This window comes from Vitis riparia, chromosome 17, assembly GCF_004353265.1.
Source record: "Vitis riparia cultivar Riparia Gloire de Montpellier isolate 1030 chromosome 17, EGFV_Vit.rip_1.0, whole genome shotgun sequence".
NCBI classification, from domain to species: domain Eukaryota; kingdom Viridiplantae; phylum Streptophyta; class Magnoliopsida; order Vitales; family Vitaceae; genus Vitis; species Vitis riparia.
Window position 1 is genome coordinate 17,425,016 of NC_048447.1, and position 24,330 is coordinate 17,449,345.

Sequence of the window (24,330 nt, forward strand, 5' to 3'; positions counted from 1 at the left end):
CATATCTAATTCCCAATCATTGAAATCCCTCATAAACCTTAAATCCCAACCTCCTTGGTGGACATTCTGATCCCACATTTCTTCTACTGTGTCGTTTCTATGAGCAGCCATGCCATAAAGGTGAGGGAACCTTTGGGACAACAGTGTACAAGCGCACCAAAGATCAGTCCAAAATCTGATTTTGGTGCCATTTCCAATAGTAAACGCCATATTTTCCCAGCATCAGTCTTTTTCCTTCAAAATCTCATTCCAAACCCCTACTCCAAACGTCCCATTAACCTTTTTGGTCTTCCAACCAAAACCCTCTTACCCATATTTTCGCCAAAAGCACTTGCTTCCACAGATTTTCCTTTTCACAAGCAAATCTCCATATCCATTTACCCAACAAGGCTTTGTTCAACGGGACTAACTTCCTTAAGCCAAGCCCCCCCTTTTCCTTCTCCGTACAAACAACCTCCTAATTAACTAAGTGCACTTTCCTCTCCAAATTTCCTCCTCCCCAAAGGAAGTCTCTTTGCAAATTTTCTAACCTCCGCGCAACTGACTTGGGCATACGGAAAAGGGACATTTGATACAAAGGCATACTAGCCATTGTGCTCTTTATGAGAATGAGTCTCCCGCCTTTGGAAATATATTGGCGTTTCCAAAGCGCAAGTCTTCTCCTCACCCTCTCTTCCACCCCATCCCACACGGAGGTAGCCTTACTAGGAGTCCCCAAGGGCAGCCCCAAATACACAGAAAGCATAGAACCTACCCTGCAGCCCAGTTCCGCTACCATCTCCTCCATCTCTTCCACCTCGCCAACTGAGATTATTTCACTTTTATCCAAATTGATCCTTAACCCTGATGCGGCTTCAAACCAAAACAAGATCTAACTCAGATGAGTTAGATGCTCTTTCCTAACCTCACAGAAAACTATTGTATCATCAACAAATAACAGATGGGATATATGCACCGGCTGTCTTCCACCTCCTTGGATCCTACACCCTGACAAAAATCCCCCTTCTACTGCCCTTTTAATGAGAGTACTCAAAACTGGATCTCCTTGCCGCAACCCCTTAGAACTTGGGAAAAAACCAGCTAGCACTCCATTCACCAACACCGAAAACTTGGTTGTGGATATGCAACTCCACATCCAACCCAACCACTTTGATCCGAACCTCATTTTTTTCATGACTTTCATCAAAAACTGCCAATTTAAACTGTCGTAAGCTTTCTCAATATCCAGTTTACAGATGAGACCCTTCTCTTTCCTTTATTGCCAAGCATCAATCACCTCATTTGCAATTAAAGAGGCATCAAGGATCTGCCTACCCATCACAAATGCATTCTGATCTAGGGAGACCACTTTCCCTATCACTTTCTTGAGTCTATTGGCCAACACCTTAGCCAATAGTTTGTACAGCCCCCCCAAAAGACTGATTGGCCTAAAATCCCCAAGATCCTCAGCCCCCCCTTCTTGGGTAACAATACCAGAAACGTATTGTTGAGACTCTTGATGAAGGCACTTTGCTCATGGAACTCCTTAAACAAATCCAAGACCTCCTCTTTAACAAAAACCCAGCAGCTTTGCCAAAATGCCATAGTAAATCCGTTCGGTCCTGGGGCTTTGTCCCCATTCATCTCCATCAGGGCACTATGAATTTCATCCTCAGAGAAAGGGTGCTCCAAATTCTCTGCTTCTTGTTGACTAATCTGCTCTAATTGCAATTTTTCTATATCTGCCTTCCAATCCGAATTTTCTATGAGTAAATATTTATAAGCATTAACTACCCTTTCTCTCACTTCCTTCTCCTCGGACAGCCACACCTCGTTTATCTTAATTCTGCCCATATGATTGATTCTACGATGAGCAGCCGCCATTCGATGAAAATAGCCTGTATTTCTGTCCCCTTCCCATAACCATAACTCCCTTGAATGCTGCCTCCAATGAGTTTTTTCCAAAGAGGCCCACTTAGCATAACTCTTCTTAGCTTCCTTTTTTGAAGTTGTTTCCTCCTCTGATAATCTTCTCTCACTTTCCACCAAGTCCCAGTGGTCCACTAGTTGGAGAGCAACAACTTTATTGTATTCCAATCTCCCAAACACTTCCCTATTCCACACTTTAAGCTTTTGTTTGATCTTTTTCATTTTTGTAGCCAATCTATAGCTAGCACTGCCTCTACCCTCTATTCCCTGCCACCAGCTATGGATGAGATCTTTAAACCCTTCAACTTTAAGCCACATATTTTCGAATCTGAAAGGGGAGAGACCTCTTCTTATAGCACCACCCTCTAGCAACACAGGAAAGTGGTCACCCACAAATTCAAACTCCAAAAGAATCCTACCCTTTTCCGACCTTGCCAGCCTTAACTTACCCTACAACCCCTAAGACTTCGCCATTAACCATCCTATCTCTCCAAATCCACTCCTGTTGCTGAGCTAGGGTTCCAGCTGCCGACAAGACAATGCTCCAATTTGCGCAGGTTTTCACTGATTTCCTCCCCTCTAACTTCCACTCTGACCACTTTACCCTCCCTGCCCCTCGACCCTTTCACCATTTCCGCGTACGACCTTTCCATTCTTGGTTTCACCATGGCCCTTTCTTCCTGCTTGTTCTCCTTTTTGCCAAGGTTTCCTACCAATCTTTGTAACATCTCCGCCATAGAGATCCATCCCTCCTTGCACCTTTACCTTTCGGGATAAAGATACTAAACCTCCTCTTCTCCTGGTCGACCACCCCTAATCGAAGATAGTACCCTGCTCTATTCTCATCCTGCACCAAGGAATAAGTTCTCCCATTTTCTTTCCATCCCTTTTGCCATTTTCCATTTTTCTCTTCCTTGATGCACTGGTTCAGACTGTCCAAGAAGACTTCTACACTCATTGGCCCCAGACGGACCCAAGATGAAACCCCTCCCTTGCTCGCCACAATAATGACTTGTGTTTTACCCTTCTTCTCCTCTACACCGATCTTGAACGTCTTTGACTCCACCCCAAAGCTACCCTCTTTTCTTCTTCTCCGATTTTCCTATCGAGTATCTCCCTCATCGCCATCACTCTCTCACTCCATTAGCACCACTGATCAAAAGTCTTACGATGTTGTATGATTATCATTGAAAGCATAAGAAATTGATTACATGTTGTGATTGATATATGTTCACTTATTGGGAGGGGTGGGAACTCCATCCTTCTTTGCGCCTGAAATATTATTTATATGGTAACATATGAAAGTTAAAAGAACTTAAAAGAGTCTCTGCTACCAATTATTAGAATGTAAGAGTGGTTATTGGTGTTTTTAGCAATTGGTTGCTCATTGTGATTCATATATTTTTCCTTAGTAGGAGGGGGAGAGTCATCTTTTCTTCCTACTGTGGACAATATCCATATGTTACCTATAAAACAAAATAAAAGTTTGAAACTCTGAACCTTCACTTGTACGCATTCGAATGTAATTCTGTTACAAAATGATGGAATTTACTTCCTTGGTTACATTGTAATCCATTTTTCCATGGTCTTTTTCTATTGCCTTTTCTGCCCAATCTTATAGTTGTGTTCATTTATTTTTTGCTTCATGTTTAGCCTTTCCAAATGTTTTTAATGTTTTTAAACATATAGCTATATTAATATTTTTGTCATTTTCCCTATTTTGTAGAATTTTGTAATTTTTTATCTTAATCTTAGGCATAAAGTGGGCTATTCTATCTAGAATTCTCATTCCTAATTCTGACAACCTAATAACTTGCTAATCTAAAGAAGGAATGAGTGATGAATTTTGACTAATTGACAACCATTACCTTAATGATAGACATTATATATCAAAATGCTTGTCATCAAGCCAAGGATAGTGTTGCTTAGGATCATTTTCTCATGTTAAATGGCTCATTCAATGTGAATTTTGAGATAGTAATATGTTAATCAGAAATTGATTTTAGAACATTAGCTTCCATCCTTGGTTTGGAAAATGGGCATTGAGAAGGTGCAAGACCACATGAATTGGAATTTTCTTCTTTACTTACAAGTTGTAATAGATTCTTTACTCAAATGAATAGTGAGGTGTCCAAGTTCAAGGAGAGAGTGGAATAGAGTGAAAGGTAACAAATGGTTGAAGAATGTAGTAGTAACCCTCTAAAGAGTTTCAAGTGGAGAGTTTAAAGAATGAACTTGTGAGCAAATAAAATGGCTAAACTCGCATAACTAGTTGACCATTTTGACAATAAATGTAATCATAGTTGTTAAAAACTTACATCACACAATAAGATACAATGATGTGATATATTTTTATGGAAACTAATGCATAATGCTAGTTCATACCTTAAGTTTATCTTCTTAGTATACATGTTATGATAGCAATACAATGGTACAATGGCATATGGACCTTCAAGTATTTTAATAGTTTCTAAGAAAAATGAAATTCAATTTATTTTTAAAAAATATTATATTAATTATTTAAAATGCACTTTAAGGTTAGAAATTGATCATAAAAGAGAGGTAAAATAATCCTAAATGAAAAAGTTACATAATTGTTGTCAAAGGCAAATATGAAATGTTGAAAGTTAAGATTATTATTGTGAATTGTTGTTTGAATGATTTGATTGTTGACATTAAAAACGACGGTGATTGGTGATTAAAATTTTTTACTTAATAGTTTACTTTATAACAAACACGCAAAGCCTAAAGTTTAGAGTTGATATATAAATACATATGTATTCACAAGTAACAACACATAAGTACATATGCCTAGTTAGAACTTGGAATTAAAAATCATAGCTAAATATTTAAAATGTTTATTTTTTTGTATATTTTGTGATGAATAAATGCATGAAACATATATTTTATTGAGTTGAACTTTTCAACATCCTAATTTAGTTTAACTCTTTAAATCCTACTATTTTTTATGAAATCAATAATATGTTACTTTATACTTTGTACTTCCCAATATATATGTATTTTGTATATGTGTGCATGTTTCTTCTATTTATTTTGTCATTATGTAAAAACACTTAGATACACGGTGTGATTTATGGGTTAATAGGTGTGGGGTGGGATTAACACAAACCTTGGCCCTAATGAGATAGATTTGATGGGGTTCTAGTTACTTTTGAAAAGCCTAAATTAGGTCTAGGCCCATCATGATATTTTACTACCTTAGATTGGTTTGTGCAAGATGTAAGTTTACTTTTGTTATCCTTCTTCTCATTCATTACATTTATGCCATCATATAAATTCTCCATTTTTTTAAAACCTTATCTCCTTCATTTCTTTTTAGTTATTCCTATCTTCTCTGTTTTTTGGCGAACTCTATCTCCTCCTCTATCTTTCTCCAGCCATTTCTATCATTTCTTCTCTTCAGACACAGTTTTCTCTCCCTTTTTTTACATCACCTTATGTTTGTGTCAAATGTATATATTGTGTGTACATTGCTACACCTTTGCTTAGGTATCTTTACTATATTTTCGCTATTTGCCTATAAAAAAAATTTGAGTGTTTTGTTATTAGGCACTTTTGAGAAAGTGTGAGATGCTCTTGGCATGATAAAGACGTGTACGAATCTTCCCTCTTAGAGGGTATGGAGATGACCATTGAAAATACCCTCTTGATAGAGCCACAACAGCTGAAGATGGAGAGTGAACTTCCGTCACCCACCTTAGCATGTTAGGGTTGACTCTTTTTTATTTACTTTTTGAAGTTAATGTTTCCAACTTAAGATGGATACATGAGCTTTCCCCACTTCATCTTTAAGGGGAATCCTCATATGTGGACATTTGAGGAGTGCAACCATCCAAGTAACTCATGCATCCACCCATAAGGCAGGTATCTAGGCTTGATTGTTTCCATGTCTTGTAGTTTCAAATTGAGAAGACAACCAAGAGGCTATGGTTATAGGAAATACATGGACATGGGTTGACATGTGGTACTCTATTAAAAAGCTTGTATGGAGTGGTGGCACTATTGACATAACGTTTGTATGTACGTACACTTGTTACCGAATCTAGTTTCTATGATGACTATATGCCACATATTTATTGATCTCCTTCACTACAAAATTAGGCATCGTCATTTGATTCATTGGATAGAGGTTGTGTTTGATGGAAAAAGATAGATACCTTCTTTACTATTTAAAGAGAGTACTAGTCTTTAAGCATTTGCTTCCAAGAGAAAGACATGTGTAATTGTTGACATTAACAACATTCAAGAATTGGAAAATGACTAAATCTTAACACACACACACAAATATATATATATTGATAAGTACGCAATGTATATAAAAATGAAATAAGAATTACAAATGAAGCACATTAAAATACACAAGAGTATACATTAAAGTACAATTAGTCTTTTGAACTAGTAATACCATGTAAGGAGGGAATGAGCCTCACCAAGTGAAGTCACCACACCACCTATCTGACCAAAATTTTACCACCCTTTTTTCATCCTCTCGAATAAAGTAAACTCTACTCTTAAAAACCTTCCATTTGTTCCTTATTTCCTTCCACAATCCTTTACCAAAACCTTCCCTTAGCATATTGGAGCACCAACCTCCCACTTCTTCCCTAAACTTACCAATAATAACTCGCTTCCATATAGGTTCACCTTTCAAGGCCAATCTCTACCCTTGCTTGCCCAAAAGATTTAAAACAGATAGATTTCTAATGCTAAGGCCTCATTTTTCTTAGGTTTGCAAACCATTGATTAGTTGACTAGATGAGGGTTTTTCTCATGAGCTCCACCTCCCACTAGAAGTCTCTTTGGATCTTCTCATGTATTAAACTCACCCTTCTTGGAATCACCAAGAAGAACATAGTATATTGATATGCTAGACAGAGTGAACTTGATCAATAGATATTGTCTCTTCAACAAGAGAACCTTTTCTAAAATCTTTCCTTCACCAAAGCCAGACCTTTTTTTTTTTTAAATCAAATTCCACCACATCTTATACTATCATCAACCTAAAAGGCACACCCTAAAGGAAGTCCCAAATACGTGGAAGGAAGCTTCCCCTCCCAACATCCTAATTCAGAAGCCAACATTTCCACATTATCTACTCTCCTAACTAGTATAAACTCACTCTTTCCCACATTAATCTTTAGCCTGAAAATTGTCTCACATGAGAGTCTAATTCAAGAAAACCAGTTGCTCTTAGCTAGCCTTAGAGAAAATAATAGTGTTGTTAGCATAAAGTTGGTGAGTCACCTCAACATCATTACGACTCCCTCCCACTTGAAGCCATAAATGAAATCTCCTTACTAAAGTCTTCATTAATAAACAACTGATACCTCTATGGCCAAAACAAATAAATAAGGGGAAAGGAGATCCACTTACCTCAAATCCCTAGAGCTTTGAAAAAAAATATCTATAGGAGTCCCGTTAATTAGAACGGAGAAAAAAAATTGAAGATATACACCATTTCATTCATCCTATGCACTTTTGATTGAAGTTCATTTTCTCCATGATTGCTAGTAATATACTCTAATTTACATGGTCGTAAGCTTTCGCAATGTTAAATTTGCAAATAATCCTAGGGGAATTACTTTGTATTCTTGAGTCTATGGCCTCATGTGCTATAAGAATCACATTCAAATTTGTCTACATTCGGCAAAAGCATGTTGAACATCGGAAACAGCTTTGCCCACTGCCTTCTTTAACTTGTGAGCTAACACCTTGTATAACCCTCCTACCAAACTAATGGGTTTAAAGTCTTTCAGATCCTTTATTGCCCTTGTTTTGGGGATTAAAACCAAGGAAGTGGCATGTAAAGTTCTAACAAAGGAGTCACCCTAAAAAAACTCACTGAAAAGTTCTGTCACCTTAACCTTAACAAATCCCAACAATGTTACCAAAAAGCCATAGTGAACCCATCTGACCTAAGAGCTTTATCTCCACTCAAGCTAGACAAGGCAAAAATATTTCCTTTTTTGAGAAAGGGGCCTCCAAACTCTTTGAATTTGCACTTTCTAGAAGAGTGAACATCTCATTGATACTATGCCTCTAGTCTTTTACCTCTGAGAATAAAACCATATAAGGCATTTGCAACCCCCTCTTTTATATCTGTGTTCTTGAAGAGCCATACCCCACTTACCCTAACATATTGTAGAGACTTTTTTTCTTTTTTGGAGCTCACATGAAAAGTTTCATGTGTGTGGAACAATGGTGGTGGAGCAATATTAATGGTTGTTGGCTTGACAAAAGAGAGGTTTTTCATGTAGAGGAGAAAATTTACTACATTGATGAGTATCCAGTCTAGTCTCCTCCTTACTTGCCTTCAATGTTTGTTATTCCTATGGATGTTGCAAATAGATTGCACAAAGAAGTCCCTTGGAGAAGGATGAAAATTAAGGCGACAATGGGTCACACCATGCTAAGGTAAGAAATAGTGAAAATTTATTCAACCTAAACATGACTTGTTTATTACATGGATAACCCAATACAATCCATATAACCCATTTAATGAATGAGTTAAGTTGGATTGTGTATGAATTGACATGGATGACCCATTAATATGATTCTAATCCATTAAATCTGCTAACATGATTCCAACTTGTTAAACCAGTTAGCACAATTTTTATTCGTTAAAACTATTAACATGGTTAGAACTGTTTAACCTATTTAAAATTTTGAATTTATAAGTGTATTATTTTAAAAAACTTGTTAGTTGTTTTAATTTGCATTTTTAATTTTTGTAATGAAATATATAAAATTTAGTAGTTTGGTTATTTAAAATTTTAAAAATTATTTTAATTTTTAAATATATAAAATTAATAAATTTATATGGGTTAAAGACATGGTTAAGCAAACAAGTTAAACAAATTAGACAAGTTGAGCAGTCAAACATGAATATGATCCGTTTATTAAACAAGTTATATGGATTGACATGATTATGACACAAATATGATTATACTTATCCCAAACTTGCTACAGTTTATGTAGTTCTCAAGTTGTGTTGTTGTGTCATATCAAAATTGCTATCCATAAATTGAAATGTTTAGATTTCACTTTGTAGAGTTTGAGACAAGGTTTCCATCCTCGGGACAGTGAAGATTTGCATAGAGATGATTAAACCTGTGTATGAAATTTCCCCCCTTAATAAGCCAACAGCTTGGGTAAGGTCTCCACAGTCATGGGTTGTGGAAATTATTCTTAGGCTTGCCCTATAAGGTTTTAAGGCTTTAGTTTAATTTCTTTTTTATAGGTAAGCAAAGATATATTAAAGTGCTTGCAAAATATTGACAGCCTTAATGATGGTAAGATGATGATTGTGAATCAGTTTCTGTATCTGTATGTGTCTTTTCTCTTTAACAGTTCACTAGTCAGCTGAAATGTTGATTAGATGGAGAATTTTCCTAGTTACGTTGTTGGTGTTCTTTTCCTAATGAGGAAGTTGTAAGATTTAACAGTTTCTTTTTTGAAGATTTCAGCGGTGATCATCTTATTTTTAGAGATCGATCTATCCTTTGTCAGTGTGCATTGTATGACGTGAGTTCAAAACCAGTTAATCATGTGCTCATCCATTTCCCTGTTGCTTCCTTTTTGGGCTTCTTTCTGAAACAATCAAATTGTATGAATACTGGACATTTTCTGTAGGCATGCATTATTTCTTGACTTTGTTGTAGAAGAGTTTGATTGATCCCCCTCATTGGTTGGATCCTGAACTTTACTCTGCTTGACTGATAGAAGTCTTTCTGCTCCCTTTTTGTTGGTGAACATCTTGTTCATGTTTTTATTTTACTTTAATGTGATTAAATTTGTCTATGAATTAAATTAAATTTTCGAGAATCATTTCTCAAACTAGTAGGGCTCTAAGACTGTAGGATACTGAGTAAGCAAAAGCACAGGTACTGGAGTGAAGGCAGAAATGAATCATTTGGTGCATCTCCATGGCTCCTGGAGAAACCATTCCCTAGAGTATCTTGCAACTAATGAGAGAGATATATGAAGTGGTTGTCTAGAGCAACTGAGGGCATGGGACTAATGCATGGAGAACTCTCCACTCCTCTCGGAGGCATCACATAATGTGCTGATGCAAGTAGGCTCTTACATTTCTCTTCATATTGAATGTGAGATTATGAGTGCTGAAAGAAGAGAGCTCATGCGCCTTCCCTCCTCATAAGTGGCTTCATATGAATTTGGCTTTCATAGGATGTAATGATGGTCTTGGTTGATGAGGAATATTGAATTGGTTCGTTTGCTAGAGCAACTGAATCATGAAGCTGTTGATCAGTGTGCTCTTGTGCATATCAAACTCAGGATGAAAACCATTACAATCCTGATCCATCCTTTCTATCTTATCTACAAAAGTGCATATAAGGCATCTCGTGATTTATTTTTTGGTTTTATGACTACTGGTTTTGTTTAAGATTTATGGTGTGAGAGCTTATTTACATAATGAGATTTTAGTACTAGCTGAGGCATGTGAAACCCTTAAACATATCGCTGCACCTCACCTTCTTTTCATACTTTCTTCTTTATTTGGGTCCTTTTCCCCAATGATTCCCATTATGAGTCCTCCAATTCATGACTGATGAAATTTTTATAATCCTTGCTGAGTTATTAGAGATGTTTAGAGGAGCCATGGGCATGTGAATATTTAGGAATGCATGCCAGAAACTGATTCTTGCTTTTTTGTTTCTTTTTTTTTCCTTTTTGCTTATGCCTTTTGCTGTATATGATATATCAAAATATTTGTTTTTCTTTTCCTCTTCAAACAAGGTGCCTTCTTGTTATAACCATCAATGGTTTTGACCTCAACTACTTGGACCACACAACATTGTGCTGCCATTCCATTTTTCTGTAGGACCATATAGTACTGTTGTGCCTTCAAGTCATTGCTACGTTTTGTTTTTTCCTTGTCCTTCCTGCAAGAGTTTTCTCATTCTCACCATTGCTGTCTTTAGCTTTCGTAATTACACGACGTGCTACCTGAATTTTAGTGTTACATAAGAGATATCTCAATTATAGAAGAGGGATTCTAGGTTGATCTATTTCAGCTCCTACATTGCTTATCCTCCTTTAATTCTTGCAGGCAATACAGAGCTAAAAAAATTCGCCTTTAGTTGTTATTAAGCTTGAATCTGTGTTGACTTGGGACTTGGTCATCCTGAATACTCATTGCCTAGATTCATGGATTGTGGTGGTAACTCATGAAGCCTGAGTCCAGGTGACACTGATTCTTAAAACCCTCGGGAGTAGAAAATTATTGGACCATCATTTTACTTAGACTATGTTTGGTTGGCGGGATAGGATAGGATATGTATATCTAGAATATCATATCCTATTGAATAGGATATACAGGTCCAAGGATATGATTTCCAATGGGATATGATATCCTTAGATAACATGACATTTTAAGGTAGCATATCTAATGAGATATATTATATTATATTTATATTTAATTTATGAAATAAATAAAAAATAATATGAAATATATATTATTTTCAATATTTAAAATAAAAATTTTGTTATGTTTCATAATATTCATGATTAAAATATTTAAACTACGAAATAATTTTTTAATATTATGTTATTTAATATATATATATATATATATATATATAAATAATTTATATATTATATATTATTATTTTATAGGTATTTTTTAGTTTTTCATTTTTAATTATAAAATTAATTTATAATAAAAAAAATTATTTTGTAAAATGAGTATATTAAAAAACAAAAAATTGATAAAAAAATAAAATTTTGATAAGTAACGTGATAATTTATTCTATCACATCATAAATTAAATAACTAATTATGGAATATAATATAATATTCTTTTTTTTTTTTTTTATCTTATTCTATGATATATTTGGCAACCAAAGATGCCCTTATAGTACTCTAAATCCCCTATTTCATCATTCTATTTATCCGTATCAATGATCATGTCTATCAAATCATTGTAGTAGTGTTGGTCATCTATGGTGACTCTGAATTAGGAAGCCTCATTAGAATCGATGATCATGTCTATCAAATCATTGTAGTAGTGTTTGTTATCAATGGTGACTCTGAATTAGGAAGCCTCACTAATCAATAGGATTCATGGTAACACTCATTATATTTAACAAGAATGAATGCAACCTCCTCCAATCTTGGATTCGTGCTAGTTTCTGTTGTCCTCCTGTTGGGTCCAAGAGTTAATTAATTCTATGTTCTAGGTGGTTCCACTTTCCGGTATGGAAAGAAAATTTTCCAAAATCTCTTTGGGATAAAAAGCCATGGAAGTACTACTACAACCATAAGTAGACAGGTGAGTAGGCCTCATTTCACCATGAAACTGACCCCCCCCCCCCCCCCCCCCCTGGTCTTTTGTTGTTGTGGAATGGCATATAGGTTTAATGGGAAGGCAGAGAGGCTGGCGTTTGTGGTTGTCTCAATCAGCTCATTGTCTGGGTGTGTCAGTGTTGCAAAGATGAGGCAATGAGCAGAAGGGTCATACATATAACTGGGAACGCACCCTCTTAGAGACTGGTTCTTGGGGGTGACGTAGTTAGAATCTTTATGAATTGGATTGAAGAAACGAGGAAGATTGTGGTGGGTGTTGACCATTACACGTCTACACGTGGAGATGCCAATGAATCCTCACCCTTTCTCTTTTGACTCTTACTCTACGCCAACCCCATGAAGTCAGAGAGAGAGAGAAAGATGGGGGGTCAAAAATGGGAAGAGCCATTTTGACTAAATGTAGGAGGATCTCTCTCTCTCGTGGGACACTGAGACTCTGCTGATGACTTGTTTAATAAGCAAACCCTACCAAATGGTAAAATAACAATGACTAATGTGACATCACCTCTCCATAATGGCCTTCATTTGCTTATGCCTACCACACCTCCCCCCTGCTCTCTCTGCACACCTCAGTAAATGACCCCTTTACCCAACTTCCAGAGAAAGTTGGGATTTTTTTTTGTTTTGTTTTGTTTTGGGTGTAAATACACTGAACCCACGTAAAGTTCTATTGTACTCGGTTTCTCTGCGTCGATGGGTTTTGCTTAGGACTCATGAATTCAGGAGGGCTGATGCTTGATTGCTGATACTGAACCCATCTTTCTCTCCGGACAAAGAATTAAAATAATAATAATAGAGAGGGAGGGAGAGAGGGAATTCAAAGTGGGAACAAAGGGCGGTAGTGGAGTCAGAGGTTTGACGCCTCCCAAAAACGGAGAAGGAGAGATGATGGCGTTCCGTTGCTGTCAAAACTATCAAGTATGCTCACTGCTCAGTGTCAGTCCTCTGTCCTCTCTCTCTCTCTCTCTCTCTCTTTCTTTCTCTCGTGTGTAACCAACCTACCTCAATCCATCCCACATGATGCAGCCTTTCTTCTTACATCTTTTACCCTTTCCTGGGATTCAAAATTTGAAATTAAACAATCTCTCTTTTTCGTTTCTAACATTAGGATTGTACACTAAAATTGAACGACTAATATCTTTTCCATACCCTAACATTTTCCAACTCATTATGTTTCATCATTTTCAGGGGAAATGTCAAGTATATGACAAAATTAAACCATTAGATGATTAGGCATAAATAAATGAAATCATTTATAATAATGAGATCAATTTGGGTGCTTAGCCCCATGGATGACCCAAGAATCCCACCATGGGTGGTGGGGGGGGTCTATGAGTAGGGCATTTAATTCGGGTTGAGTGTGGGGCATTTCGATCATTTAATGGCCAAATTCCTCCATCTACATAATCAATTTATACAATGAATAAATTCATTAAAATAATAATAATAATAATAATAATAATATTATTATTATTATTGCTATTAGAAATGGTCAAAATCCATGCATATTAAATTCACAAATCGTACGGTCCACCAATGAGTGCATGCAATTATTTATGAGAGGTGTGGTTTGGGAAGAAGGGGAGGTCTTCCCAAGTGACGTCACGTGCCAGAGAAGGCCCCCCTGCCACGTCAGATATCACGCATGCGTAAGCATTCTCGTACGTACTGTCTCAGAGGGTGTGCTCTGCTCACCCACAGCTGGCGTCACCATGTCAGCCCCCTCTCCACTCACTTTGACACGTGGAGAACCACTAGGTTTGTCTTTTTCTCTCCTGGTCTTTATATCCATACACAACTACACATGTGTACAATTCTCTGCACGTCCGGCCAAGTTTAAGATGTTTCTTGCATTATCCCATAAAGCCATCACTTACCAAAATAAATAGATAAAGAAAAAAAAAGTACAAAATTCATAAAATATACAAAAATCAATTGATTTTATTTTATTTTTCTCAAAAATTGTACGTATTTAAGGATTTATTAATGATGGGGGTTTCTTTGTCTCAACTCTTTGGTCTCCTTAGGGGGCAGCAACTGCCTCATACACTGCATGTGACACCTTATTATTATGTAAGTTGTTTACATTTTTCATAAGAAAATATGATTAGGATAACATGGGGAAAGTTTAAGGCCCATTAGTCATGTGGTCCAAAATGTACCAAGCCATGTTAGGAGAGGTTGGACGGTCCAATTTTATAATTTAATTAGGCCCCATTGTCCTCAATTTGGAGATGATTGAGTCATGTGGTCCAATGGTGTTTGAGCCATGTTAGGGTGGATTGTGCAAAAGACAAACCCAATTAACCCATCATTAATTCATTAAACCCAATTGAAGATTTCGAAATAATGTACTCGGCTTATATGATGATTGTAGAAACAAGCCCGAGAACGAGCGTTTATTAGTATTTATGCTTTAATAATCATTTTTAAAAATAATTATGTTATATCATAATGATTTTATGAAATGTTTCTAAATTAATCATCGTGATTCAAGATTATGTCATATCATAGTTTACCCATTCTTAAAGATTTTACAACGCATTCATCCTCGGAGTTTAAACCATTCTATAGTTTATAATGATGATTTATGATCACTCTATTATCAAGTGGGTCCATTGAGTCTTCTAAAAGGTTTGGCATCCTTACTGTATACCAATTGATTTCCCGGAAACATGTTGTTGAAATTGCTGTGCCCCACCAACTAAGAATGGAAATCCAAAGGGGAGAAAGGTGGATTATGGGGGAGGATTAGTTGATATTAATGTTGGAAGGCGAGCCCTTGAGCTTCTGGTCTCTTTCTTTTTTGGCTTCTAAGAAATACACCCTGTGGTCTGTGTCCTTCAAAAGCCAGTGGGTATGACAAGGGATGCTTCTGAAAAACAGAAGCCCCATCCCCACTTGGATTTCTTGTCCCCCCTTCTTTACCACTAAAGCCAGACGCACTCCTTTAATTACCACTATAATGGTATGGTCATTGGTCAATCTCCCATTCCAAATTATTAATTTCTTCTGAACAAGCTGGTCAGCAAAGCTTTTCCATTCATTGTGCATCATCTTACAACTTAAAAAAAATAAATAAAAAATTCTTGGAAATTGGGAGTGGCTTAAAATGGATTAAGTGGGGTTTCTTAAATGGGGAAGAATGTAAAAGGTTATAAGGGAAAGAGGATATGGCAGTTGGGTGTGGTGGGTGGGTGGGTGGGATTGGCTGAGAGTAGGGATGAGAAAAGTAAGGAAGAAGAAGAAGAAGAAGAAGAAGAAGAGGATGTGGGAGGAGCATGGGACACCCCAAGTTCCCATGCAGGAATACGGAGAAAAAAACAAAACAAGTGTTTGCCAAATGTCACGTCTGTCTGAATCCAGGCTTTGAGGGATTCTCCAAAACCTGAAAACCTCCAAACACTCCCTTCATTTTTGGCTCTTCCACTTCTGTTCACTGCTTCTCCATTGAGAACTCGGAATTTTGGATTTTGGATTTTGGATTTTGGATTTTGGATTTCACCTCTCTATTCACATAATGTTTGATTCTTCTCTTCTCACTTCTACCATTTTTTTATTTTATGACTTTAGGTTTAAATAATGATTGGTAATTAAGACAGTGCTACCAATCAAGAGATGACATGTGTACAACCCGATCCCTTTTTTATTATTTCTTAAATCATGATATTATTTATACTCATGACGTAAATTTGAATGATTCAAATTCAATCATAAATGTATTTGTTTTAATCTTCCATTTGTTTAATTTTTTTGAATTTATAATTTTAATATAAAATAAAATTTAAATAATAATTTTTATAAAATTTGAGAACAAAAATATCTAAGAAAAGGACAGAGAATCGTCAAAGAAAAAGAAAATTCTTTTGAGAATTCCAAGTAGACAGCCCCTGTGGGGTTCACAGTGGCCACATGGCAGACGATGTTGGGTAGCTGCTTCTACGCATGTGACCCTCTTCGCCACGTGTCCGCCTCCCCTTGATAAGAGCCCCACCTTGCACTATTCCTCTGTTCTCACCACCACCTCCCTCCCCACCCCCACGCATGACACACCCCCACCTTCGCTCCCTGGCATTGTGGGTTACGCTGCACGCGCGGCCACTGAGAGTGGAGGGAGGAAAGAAAGGGGAAGCAAGTGGGCACGGAAAACCACCACGGCCGGTGACGGAGACAGGTCTTTGGAACAAAAGCCGTTTTCTTGAGGCCCTGCTCTCAGTTACTTTTTTCAATTTTTACCTTTCACCTTCTTTGGTAAAATTTTTTTTTTAAAAAAATGTGGAAGTTTTTCAACCGTTGGATTTGACAAACGTACGATTTGACAAACGTACGATTTCTTGGAGTTTGTATTTAGACTCCAATTACCAATGAAAGTTCTCAACCTTATTCACATACTATTTTCTTTCCTAAACAATCATTTAAATTGATTATTAAATAATTATTTAATAGATTATTTAAAAAAATAATAATTATAAAAGCATACTCAAAATATCTTTTTTTATTTTTATATTTAATTTTTTTTCTTTGTGATAAAAATATTATAACAAAAGAAAAGAATAGTAAATTGAAAGCATTAAGTGTAGGAGGAAGCAGAGGGGACAACTGCAAATTATGAATGGCTAAAAATGGGGAAACTTGAGAGGTGGGGAAATGCTTAAAAATGGATAAAAAGAAAAAGGTAGAAAATGGTTGTCATCACTCATGCATCTACGTCCCTTCCTCGTGCATGGCATCCATTGGTGATTCCCAAAAACTTATGGGTAATTTAAGAGGAAGACCCTCTTTGCAAATACTTTTTGTTTCTTCCACGTTAAACTTTTTCCTTTTTTGGTTCATCTTTTATTTTGAAATTCTTCTTAAAAAAACAGTAGTGTGGAGTTAGAGTTTTGGTTTATATTAATTTCATTTACCTCCCTTTGAGGTTTTAATTGAATGTATCTAAACCCTCGTAGATTTGAAGTATCTGATGAGATTTTAAATTTATGAGGACTAAGGTGGTGTTTGCGTTTTTTGGTTTTTTACTGAAAATAATTTGTTTTCAGAATTTAAATTGTTTATTTTTCTACTTTTTCATAACTTATTATAAATTTTTTATTAAATAAAAAACACCAAAATATATAACTTTTTCTTTATTTTTTTAATACTTAATAAAAATCAAATACTATAAAAACAAATAATATAATATTTAATACTATTAAGTATTAAGATTCTATTTAGAATTAAGTAAAAAACAAACATCATCTAAATATATTCAATCGAAACCTCAAAAAAAATGAATGAAATTAACCTTTTATATATATATATAAAAGACTTTTGAAACAATTATTCAAAATAACCCATTTTTTTTTTATGTGTTCTTTATGTCTAGAACTTATGACTTTATAGTATCTTTAAAAACCGTATTTTAAAACCATGATTTCTAATTTCTATAAAAGTTGTGTTGCCATTAACAAAAGGCCCATAATTTACATTACCTTTGCTTGGAATGCTCAATTTGACCAAAATAGACTTTTAATTTCATAATGTTAATGTTAAGGGGCATAATATACATTGTTGGTTCAAAACATTTGCAATTTTTATAAAAATTGATTGTCCAACATGCTATCAGAACCTTATTTTGCGGGCATGAGATAGTGTGATGGTTTAATGAAATAAATTCTCTATTAATATTATATAAATATATTTTTAATTTTCATTTAGCCACTTAAATGAAGGAGGAAAAGAGAAAAACTTTGATTACTCTGCACTTAATTTGATTGCCAAGTTATGGATCAGAGCAAAGCATGATTGTAATTTGTACTTAACACCCCCCACACATTGAGGAACATATTGGGAATGTAAATTATTAATCATGTTTAATAATTTTGTGGATGGCCACGTGGCCCAATCTCCACCACCCAAGTAACAGTCCCACAAGTTTGACTCTAAGATCAGCCGCCCAATATGTTGGAAAAGTTGAACCCACCTCTATACTTTTTCTGATTTTTTTATTTTATTTTATTTTTAAAATTTTTGGAACCCATCAAATTATGACTTGAGGTAACTGCCTGACATAGCTGTAAGGAAGTGTGTAAGCTGTATTGTGCTTTTATTCAGGAACTTTCACCAAAGGAAAAGCAGGAAGAAAAAAAAAAAAAAACACAGTGAAAATGATCAACAATGTTTCCCCCTTCTTTTCCGTTCTTTCCTTTTTCTTTTTACTGCAAGATTATTACTAGCAACTGAAAAAGAAGTTGCTTCAGATGAATCACAACTTCAACTCCCCTCTGATTTTATTTTTTTTCCTTCTTTAGTTTTGTAAACTGTAATGAGTGCCCATCACAGCTTCATTTCCCTTCTTTTTCTTGGGTAAATGAAATACAAAAATAAATAAATAAATAAATAAATAAAAGAATCAAAATTGCCCAGAATGATCATCACCTCATCTTCATTCTTTTTTTTTTTTTTTTTTTTTTTGTTACGCTGACCCAGTTGGCACTTTTACATTGGGTGAGTTCATCCTGCAAAACCGAAAAAAATGGAAAAATGGTTATTGTACAAGGAAGCTAAGGGGTAGTAACCTTAAATTTAAGGGGCTTTGGCACAAATTAGTTGATGAGAAAAGGGTCTTACTTGGTCAGATTCCATATACTTGCTTTGAGACAAGAAGTTGCCAAGTTTGCTGATAAGAATTGGTGATGAAAAGAATGGTGAGTTGCAGAGCTGATGAGTTAGCAGTAATGGACAAAGCTACAAAATCCAGTACCTGTTTTACAAGGAAAAGGAATGGAAGGAATTAGACAAATGGATTTGGGAGGAAGAATTCCAGGGAAACAGAGAAAAGGAAAGGGAAAGAAAAGGACTGACCTTTTGGATTTTGGGGATGGAATGTCTCAGTCTGAGGCAGAGTTTCTTTGCAGCAGAGTGCCCACCTGTGAATGGGGACCAACTAACAGATAAGAATGGGTACAAACAAGAGACTTCAACCAAAAACTTTAGTGGGAAAGAAGATGTGATTTACGACAGTACTTCCAAAATTCTATTTTTTCCCATGGAATTTGGATTCATATAGCCCACATTTTCATATAGCTAAAAAACTCTCATTCCATTTGGTCCTTTCAGATACCATTCCTGGTCTGCAGGACCAACTGAGTTTGCTTCAAATTCACCTTAGGTATATTCCATACCATCCACCATGTCCTCAGACCAATTTGATAAAAGCCGCTTTTTTGTGGGCATTTGTGTGTGTTGGTTGGGCTGAGGAAGCATAAAAGTTGGAAAACTAAATGGGATGGTGGGAAATGCCCTTGTTTGTATGGAGGAATTAAGCACTGAGCCATTACCTGACTGACTGAGGAGGAAACCAACCCAGAGTCAGAAATTTGCGATTAATTTGAATTTCATATTCTTCTTTTCACAGGGTTTTGTATCTGAATGAAATCCTGTTTATAGTCCATGAATTTGCATCAGTAAAAAAGAATAATCTGATATGAAGACCTACAAGCGACAGAGTAGTTAGTCCATGTAATTCCCCATTCTCTAGGGAAAAAAATTACCTTATGTCTTTAATCTGTTCCTGTTGTCTTGTTGGAAGTATTCCCAATCTTGGAACTGTATTTAGCTTGCCTCCTATAGAGCCATGAAGGAACAAACTTTAGAATTTTAACAAGAAGTTAGCAACTAACAAAAATCAAGCAAGTTAAGAGAGAGAGAGAGGCAGAGAGGCAAAGAGAGCCATACTTCCAATGAGAAGGAGTGCATCCTTCAAAAGAAATTGAGTTCAGTGAATCCATGTGAGTGTGGCAACAACTCTTCTACCTCGATCCTGGAACTGGAACAACTCATACTCTTCTTGATTCGGCTACGGTTGATAGACTCAACCTCTGCCAAAAATATGCTATACACTGGTCTGTGATCAGAGAACCTAGATTCTCCACGAACATAAGATAATTGATTGAGGCCTCGTCCATACCACAATATACGATCACACCTTCATGCACAAAGATTTAAATTCACCATAAGAATTGTATGTTGTCTCATTCATATTCTATAGCCACTAGTATGGGCTTTCTAATCCATTCAGTTCAAGTTAAATTTATGAAGTTTCTCTTTTCCTATTTTCATTGAAAGAGAAAAAAAAAGTTTACCAGGCAGGAGTTCTTCGCTTCTCTTTTGGGTGCATATCATCTCCTGCATATCTGTCTGAGTTATTCGAATATTTGTATGTGGGAGGGAAATATATCTTTCCTTCATTCCATCCTTCGAAGACACGGCCCCGTCTCTGTTCTATCCGCAGCTGCTAAAACAAAGGCATCAGAGATTTAGAGTAAGCACTGCACAACAGGTTGGGGAAAAGGGTAAAGCTCCAAGACACCAGAAAAAAACCACATACACAAACAAATAGATATTGTAACTATTTGCAGGATAAGAAACATGCCTGGTCATTCTCTAACAATGCTCTCCAGTTGCGCATCTCAACAAGAGCCTTTGCAGATCGGTAAGATAGGGCAATCCGGTAATTTAAATCCCCAAGCCAAATAATCCGACTGTTAGAGACAAACAGAATGTGAAATATTTAGCAATTTATGATAAGAGTAAGTGGCTTCTAAATCACCTATTTCAAAGTATTGGAAAGAAGATAGAGAGTAATCCCTAATCATGAAGATGGATTAAAAGTATAAGCAGAATATGGGAAAATAAATTGTGAGAGTATGGTAGAAGCAAAAGAGGGACTGACTCATGCTCAAGAATTGTTTGAGGTGAGTTTTCATCCCCCATGCCATGAACCCTTGGAAATCTTGTCTTTCTAAGGATCTCCATGACATCAGAATTTCTTCTTAGCTCATCTCCATCCTTCTGCCCAGATGTTAAATGACTGCAGATGAAGCAAAAGCTTGTTTGGTGCAAAGACATGCTAATTGAAATCGAACCCTGGAAAATCCAAGAGAATTAAGATATCCTTCTCATCATAATCCCCCACAAATTGGTCTTGAATACAAGTGAAGTTCCAAGGGCAAAAATGTACCTTGTTCCCAAGATAACCCATTAATCCTCTGCCCACACAAGACACTTTCATGTTGCGAACATAGTCTCTTAGATCACTCTTCACCCAAACAGTGAGAAATATCCCAACCATTTGCTTACTGGCAACCAAACAGTACCTTGAATGGCCTGGCTGCCTATCTCTATCCTCCATGGAAGTGGACCCGCTGTAAGACATTGGTGAGAAATGCATGGTACCTGGTGAATCCCCAGGTCCATTCTCATCGTCGGAGGAACCCCATCTGAAATTGGGGTCAAAATCGCTTGGCCTGTGCCCGAACATAACCCTGTCACAAACACTGAACCGGCGATCAAGTCGGGGTTGTGGTATTGACATTTCATTATCCATTCTCATGCTACGACTCAAGGATTGGAAGGATCGTCTATGGAAGAAAGACGAGGTCTTCTGCCTCGTAGATCCCTCGAAGTCAGCATCTAGTTCTACAATGGGATCAGGGATTGGTGAAGGTGTATGGCAACCACCACTGGTGCCAGGAAGACTATTGAGAGTTTTTCTGATAAGAGCTAGCCATTTCCTAGCTGGGCCATTGTCTTCTGTGCCCAGAACATTACCAGCATTCAAAGGAACAATTTCTTGAAACCTGAAAGCCAAAGGGGGTCAAAGAGGTTTCTGTTGTTACTAAAATAGTCACATGGTTAAAAATAAAAATGAAAAAGAAAAAGTAACATGAATTTGAATTCATAGGGCATACCCAAGAACATAAATATCAGCTGGAGGTGAGGCATGGAGCCAATCTTCTAGATTTAAATAACCAGGTGGAGATTTTCCGGCCACATTCCATGTAGCTACAAAAATCCTGTGCCCACATGGAGAAAGCCGCAAACAACCAGTGAAAACCAACTCTACCATGAAGCTTAATATAGAAAAATGAGTGAGAGTAGCGGAAACCTATAGTTATTCACATCTGTGACATGGGCAGAATCAAGGTCAATCTTCCCTCTCCGAACCCGATCAGAGTTCCTTTTACTCAATCTCTCTGTGCATTCAATAATGTTCAATGAGAAAGATTAAAGAAACATATTGCAATAAAAAAAATTTATTTTAATTTTGGTGGGGTTAAGAGTGATGTGGTCCAAAGTAATACTGGCGATGCCTGATACTGAACCTGTTTTACTTTTCTTGATTGTGCATGCCTCCCTCTCTGAGAAGTTGTTCCTCCAATCTTCATCACCACCTGAAAAAGAAAACCCATAAAGTTGTTAAAGCTGTGGGCTTTCCACTGCTAATGCATCAATTCCATATTCAAACACAAAACAACAAAAACAATTTAGCCACATAAAAAAATAAAAATAAAATAAAATCCCTGTTTTTCAGAAAGAAGAAGAAAACAAAGAGCAGATCTTGAGCTGCAAACAAAAGTAGCAGAGCCCATTAAAATCAAAATAGTCTTGTGAAAAAAACAAACAGTGATTGATACAGGAAGGATAAGGCAAGTGTTCAGGGTCTAGAAGAATCTCCAGCCAGTTAAAGAAGTTGCAGGGAAAATCCCATTTTTGTTCTTGATATGAAAGCTAATAAGATTCTCAATCCCAGAGCCCTGATTGACATTAGGATCATGTAGAGATGGAGAACAGAAGATGAATAACCTCCATAAACGACGTCGTCCGCCTGAAAGTCTTCCGCTTTGCTCTTGATATTGAACCATTTCTTGACGAGAGTCTTAGGCCATGAAAGCTACCCAAAGAACACAGAGTCAGCAAACCCAACACCCAAAAGGGAGAAAAAAATGAATACGTTTAAAGAGAAATTTTGGCATTTCCCAAACAACCTTGCTTTTCTTGGAGTGCTCATCTCTCATTGTTTCACAACTTCATATAGCTATCCTGACTTTTACAGAAAACTTTGAACTATTCTTCAACAATCCTTTTGAGATTTTCAGCGTTTTGCACGGAATGGAATGTGAATGAAGAAAATGAACTAGTACGGAAAAACCAAAATCTTATAAATTCGAGGAAAATAACCCCGGAACTGGATTTTCTCCAATTTAAGGGGCTTTTCCGCTTTAGAAAAACTCGAGAATCAAATGAAAAAGCACTGGTTTTTCCCTCAAAACAACGGGAAAAAGGCTCAGTACTACGCGGGAGATAAGAACAGAGGAAATGGGTATCCTCTGCTTTGTTAGGTAATGAAGAGAAGGCAACCGAGGGAAGGGTGGAAATCAAAGTTTCTCCGCATTCTGGTTTCTGGGTCTCCAAACACAGGGTGAAAAAACAAAAAATACCCAGTTGGGCGTTTTTCTTTCTCTGACCCTTGTGTGAGAGAAAACAGAGGAAAAAGGGAAGGAAACAGAGGAATTCAAACGGCAACGAACAGAGAGAGACAACACTGATGCGTGGAAGTAAGACTATGAGATTCTGAAGCTACAACAAGACAATGTGGGAGACATAAAGAGAGAGAAAGAGAGAGAAGAGAGAGAGAGAGCTTCTCCCCTCAAAACCTCGTTCTGAGTACAGCAAAGTATCGAATTTGAAGAGAATAAAGTGCAGGGAGCTATCTCTCTCTCTTTCTCAAGGCTTTTTACCCCAAATCCAAGGCCGACCCAGCTGCAGAGAGTTCATGGATACTTCGGTCACCCACTCAAAATCACCCTGCCCGACCCTCTTTACTCTCTCTTTCTCACTCTACAGTTCACCTTCTTTCTCTCTCTAAATCCGTCTCTCTCTCTCTTGACCGTGGTCAGCAAAGTTGGGTTGTTGATCTAATACCCAAACAGAAGCCATTCTTCCGATTTGGTCTTCCACAATTGGAAAAGCAGTTAAAGAAGAAAAAAGAAAAAGAGGGGTGTGTGAAGAGTTTGTTTCCCTTTTCCCCTTCCTCTTCCTTTAAATTTCCATTTTTTTAATATAGAAAAAAAAAATGGGTCATAAAATTATTGCCCCCCTCCCCCAAAACAAAGACAAATGTCTTTGAAGAGCCTGATCTGTTAAGGGGATGTGGGTGAGTTTACACTCTGCATAGAATGTTTAGAAGGTATGGAAGACTTAAAAAAAACCCAAAGAAAACCCTGTTCCTCCAATGTGGGTTTTTGGGGTTTG

At 36.7% G+C, this 24,330-nt stretch overlaps 2 protein-coding genes across 4 annotated transcripts; both read right to left on the reverse strand.

Moving 5' to 3' along the window:
• Positions 1-1,255: 1,255 nt before the first annotated feature.
• Positions 1,256-1,863, reverse strand: LOC117904177. Its single transcript, XM_034816690.1, has 2 exons — positions 1,474-1,863; positions 1,256-1,384 (listed from the first exon to the last, which is right to left on the reverse strand). The coding sequence occupies exons 1-2, from the start codon at positions 1,861-1,863 to the stop codon at positions 1,256-1,258; spliced, it is 519 nt and encodes a 172-aa protein (XP_034672581.1).
• A 16,452-nt stretch (positions 1,864-18,315) lies between these two features.
• LOC117934510 (type IV inositol polyphosphate 5-phosphatase 7-like) lies at positions 18,316-24,062 on the reverse strand. 3 transcript variants are annotated; one of them, XM_034856225.1, is made up of 15 exons: positions 23,064-24,062; positions 22,882-22,969; positions 22,401-22,469; positions 22,184-22,271; positions 21,987-22,091; positions 21,257-21,875; positions 20,969-21,162; positions 20,669-20,777; positions 20,379-20,530; positions 19,972-20,221; positions 19,788-19,860; positions 19,575-19,673; positions 19,099-19,163; positions 18,865-18,913; positions 18,316-18,752 (listed from the first exon to the last, which is right to left on the reverse strand). In XM_034856225.1, the coding sequence occupies exons 1-10, from the start codon at positions 23,091-23,093 to the stop codon at positions 19,996-19,998; spliced, it is 1,680 nt and encodes a 559-aa protein (XP_034712116.1). In that variant the 5' UTR covers positions 23,094-24,062; the 3' UTR covers positions 18,316-18,752; positions 18,865-18,913; positions 19,099-19,163; positions 19,575-19,673; positions 19,788-19,860; positions 19,972-19,995. The 3 variants fall into 3 exon arrangements, with proteins under 3 accessions (XP_034712116.1, XP_034712115.1, XP_034712117.1); XM_034856224.1 differs by having other exon boundaries at positions 18,865-18,997; XM_034856226.1 differs by having other exon boundaries at positions 18,865-18,997; positions 20,379-20,527; positions 23,064-24,061.
• Positions 24,063-24,330: the final 268 nt, after the last annotated feature.

Coding starts and splice junctions, on each gene's coding strand:
- LOC117904177 (XM_034816690.1), bottom strand. CDS start 1,863: ATGGCGGCTGCTCATCGTAGAATCAATCATATGGGCAGAATTAAGATA. Junction 1,385..1,473: donor GTCTCAACAATACGTTTCTG/GTATTGTTACCC, acceptor CTATTGGCTAAG/GTGTTGGCCAATAGACTCAA.
- LOC117934510 (XM_034856225.1), bottom strand. CDS start 23,093: ATGAGAGATGAGCACTCCAAGAAAAGCAAG. Junction 22,470..22,881: donor GGACGACGTCGTTTATGGAG/GTTATTCATCTT, acceptor TTTCTTTTTCAG/GTGGTGATGAAGATTGGAGG. Junction 22,272..22,400: donor AATCAAGAAAAGTAAAACAG/GTTCAGTATCAG, acceptor TTGAATGCACAG/AGAGATTGAGTAAAAGGAAC.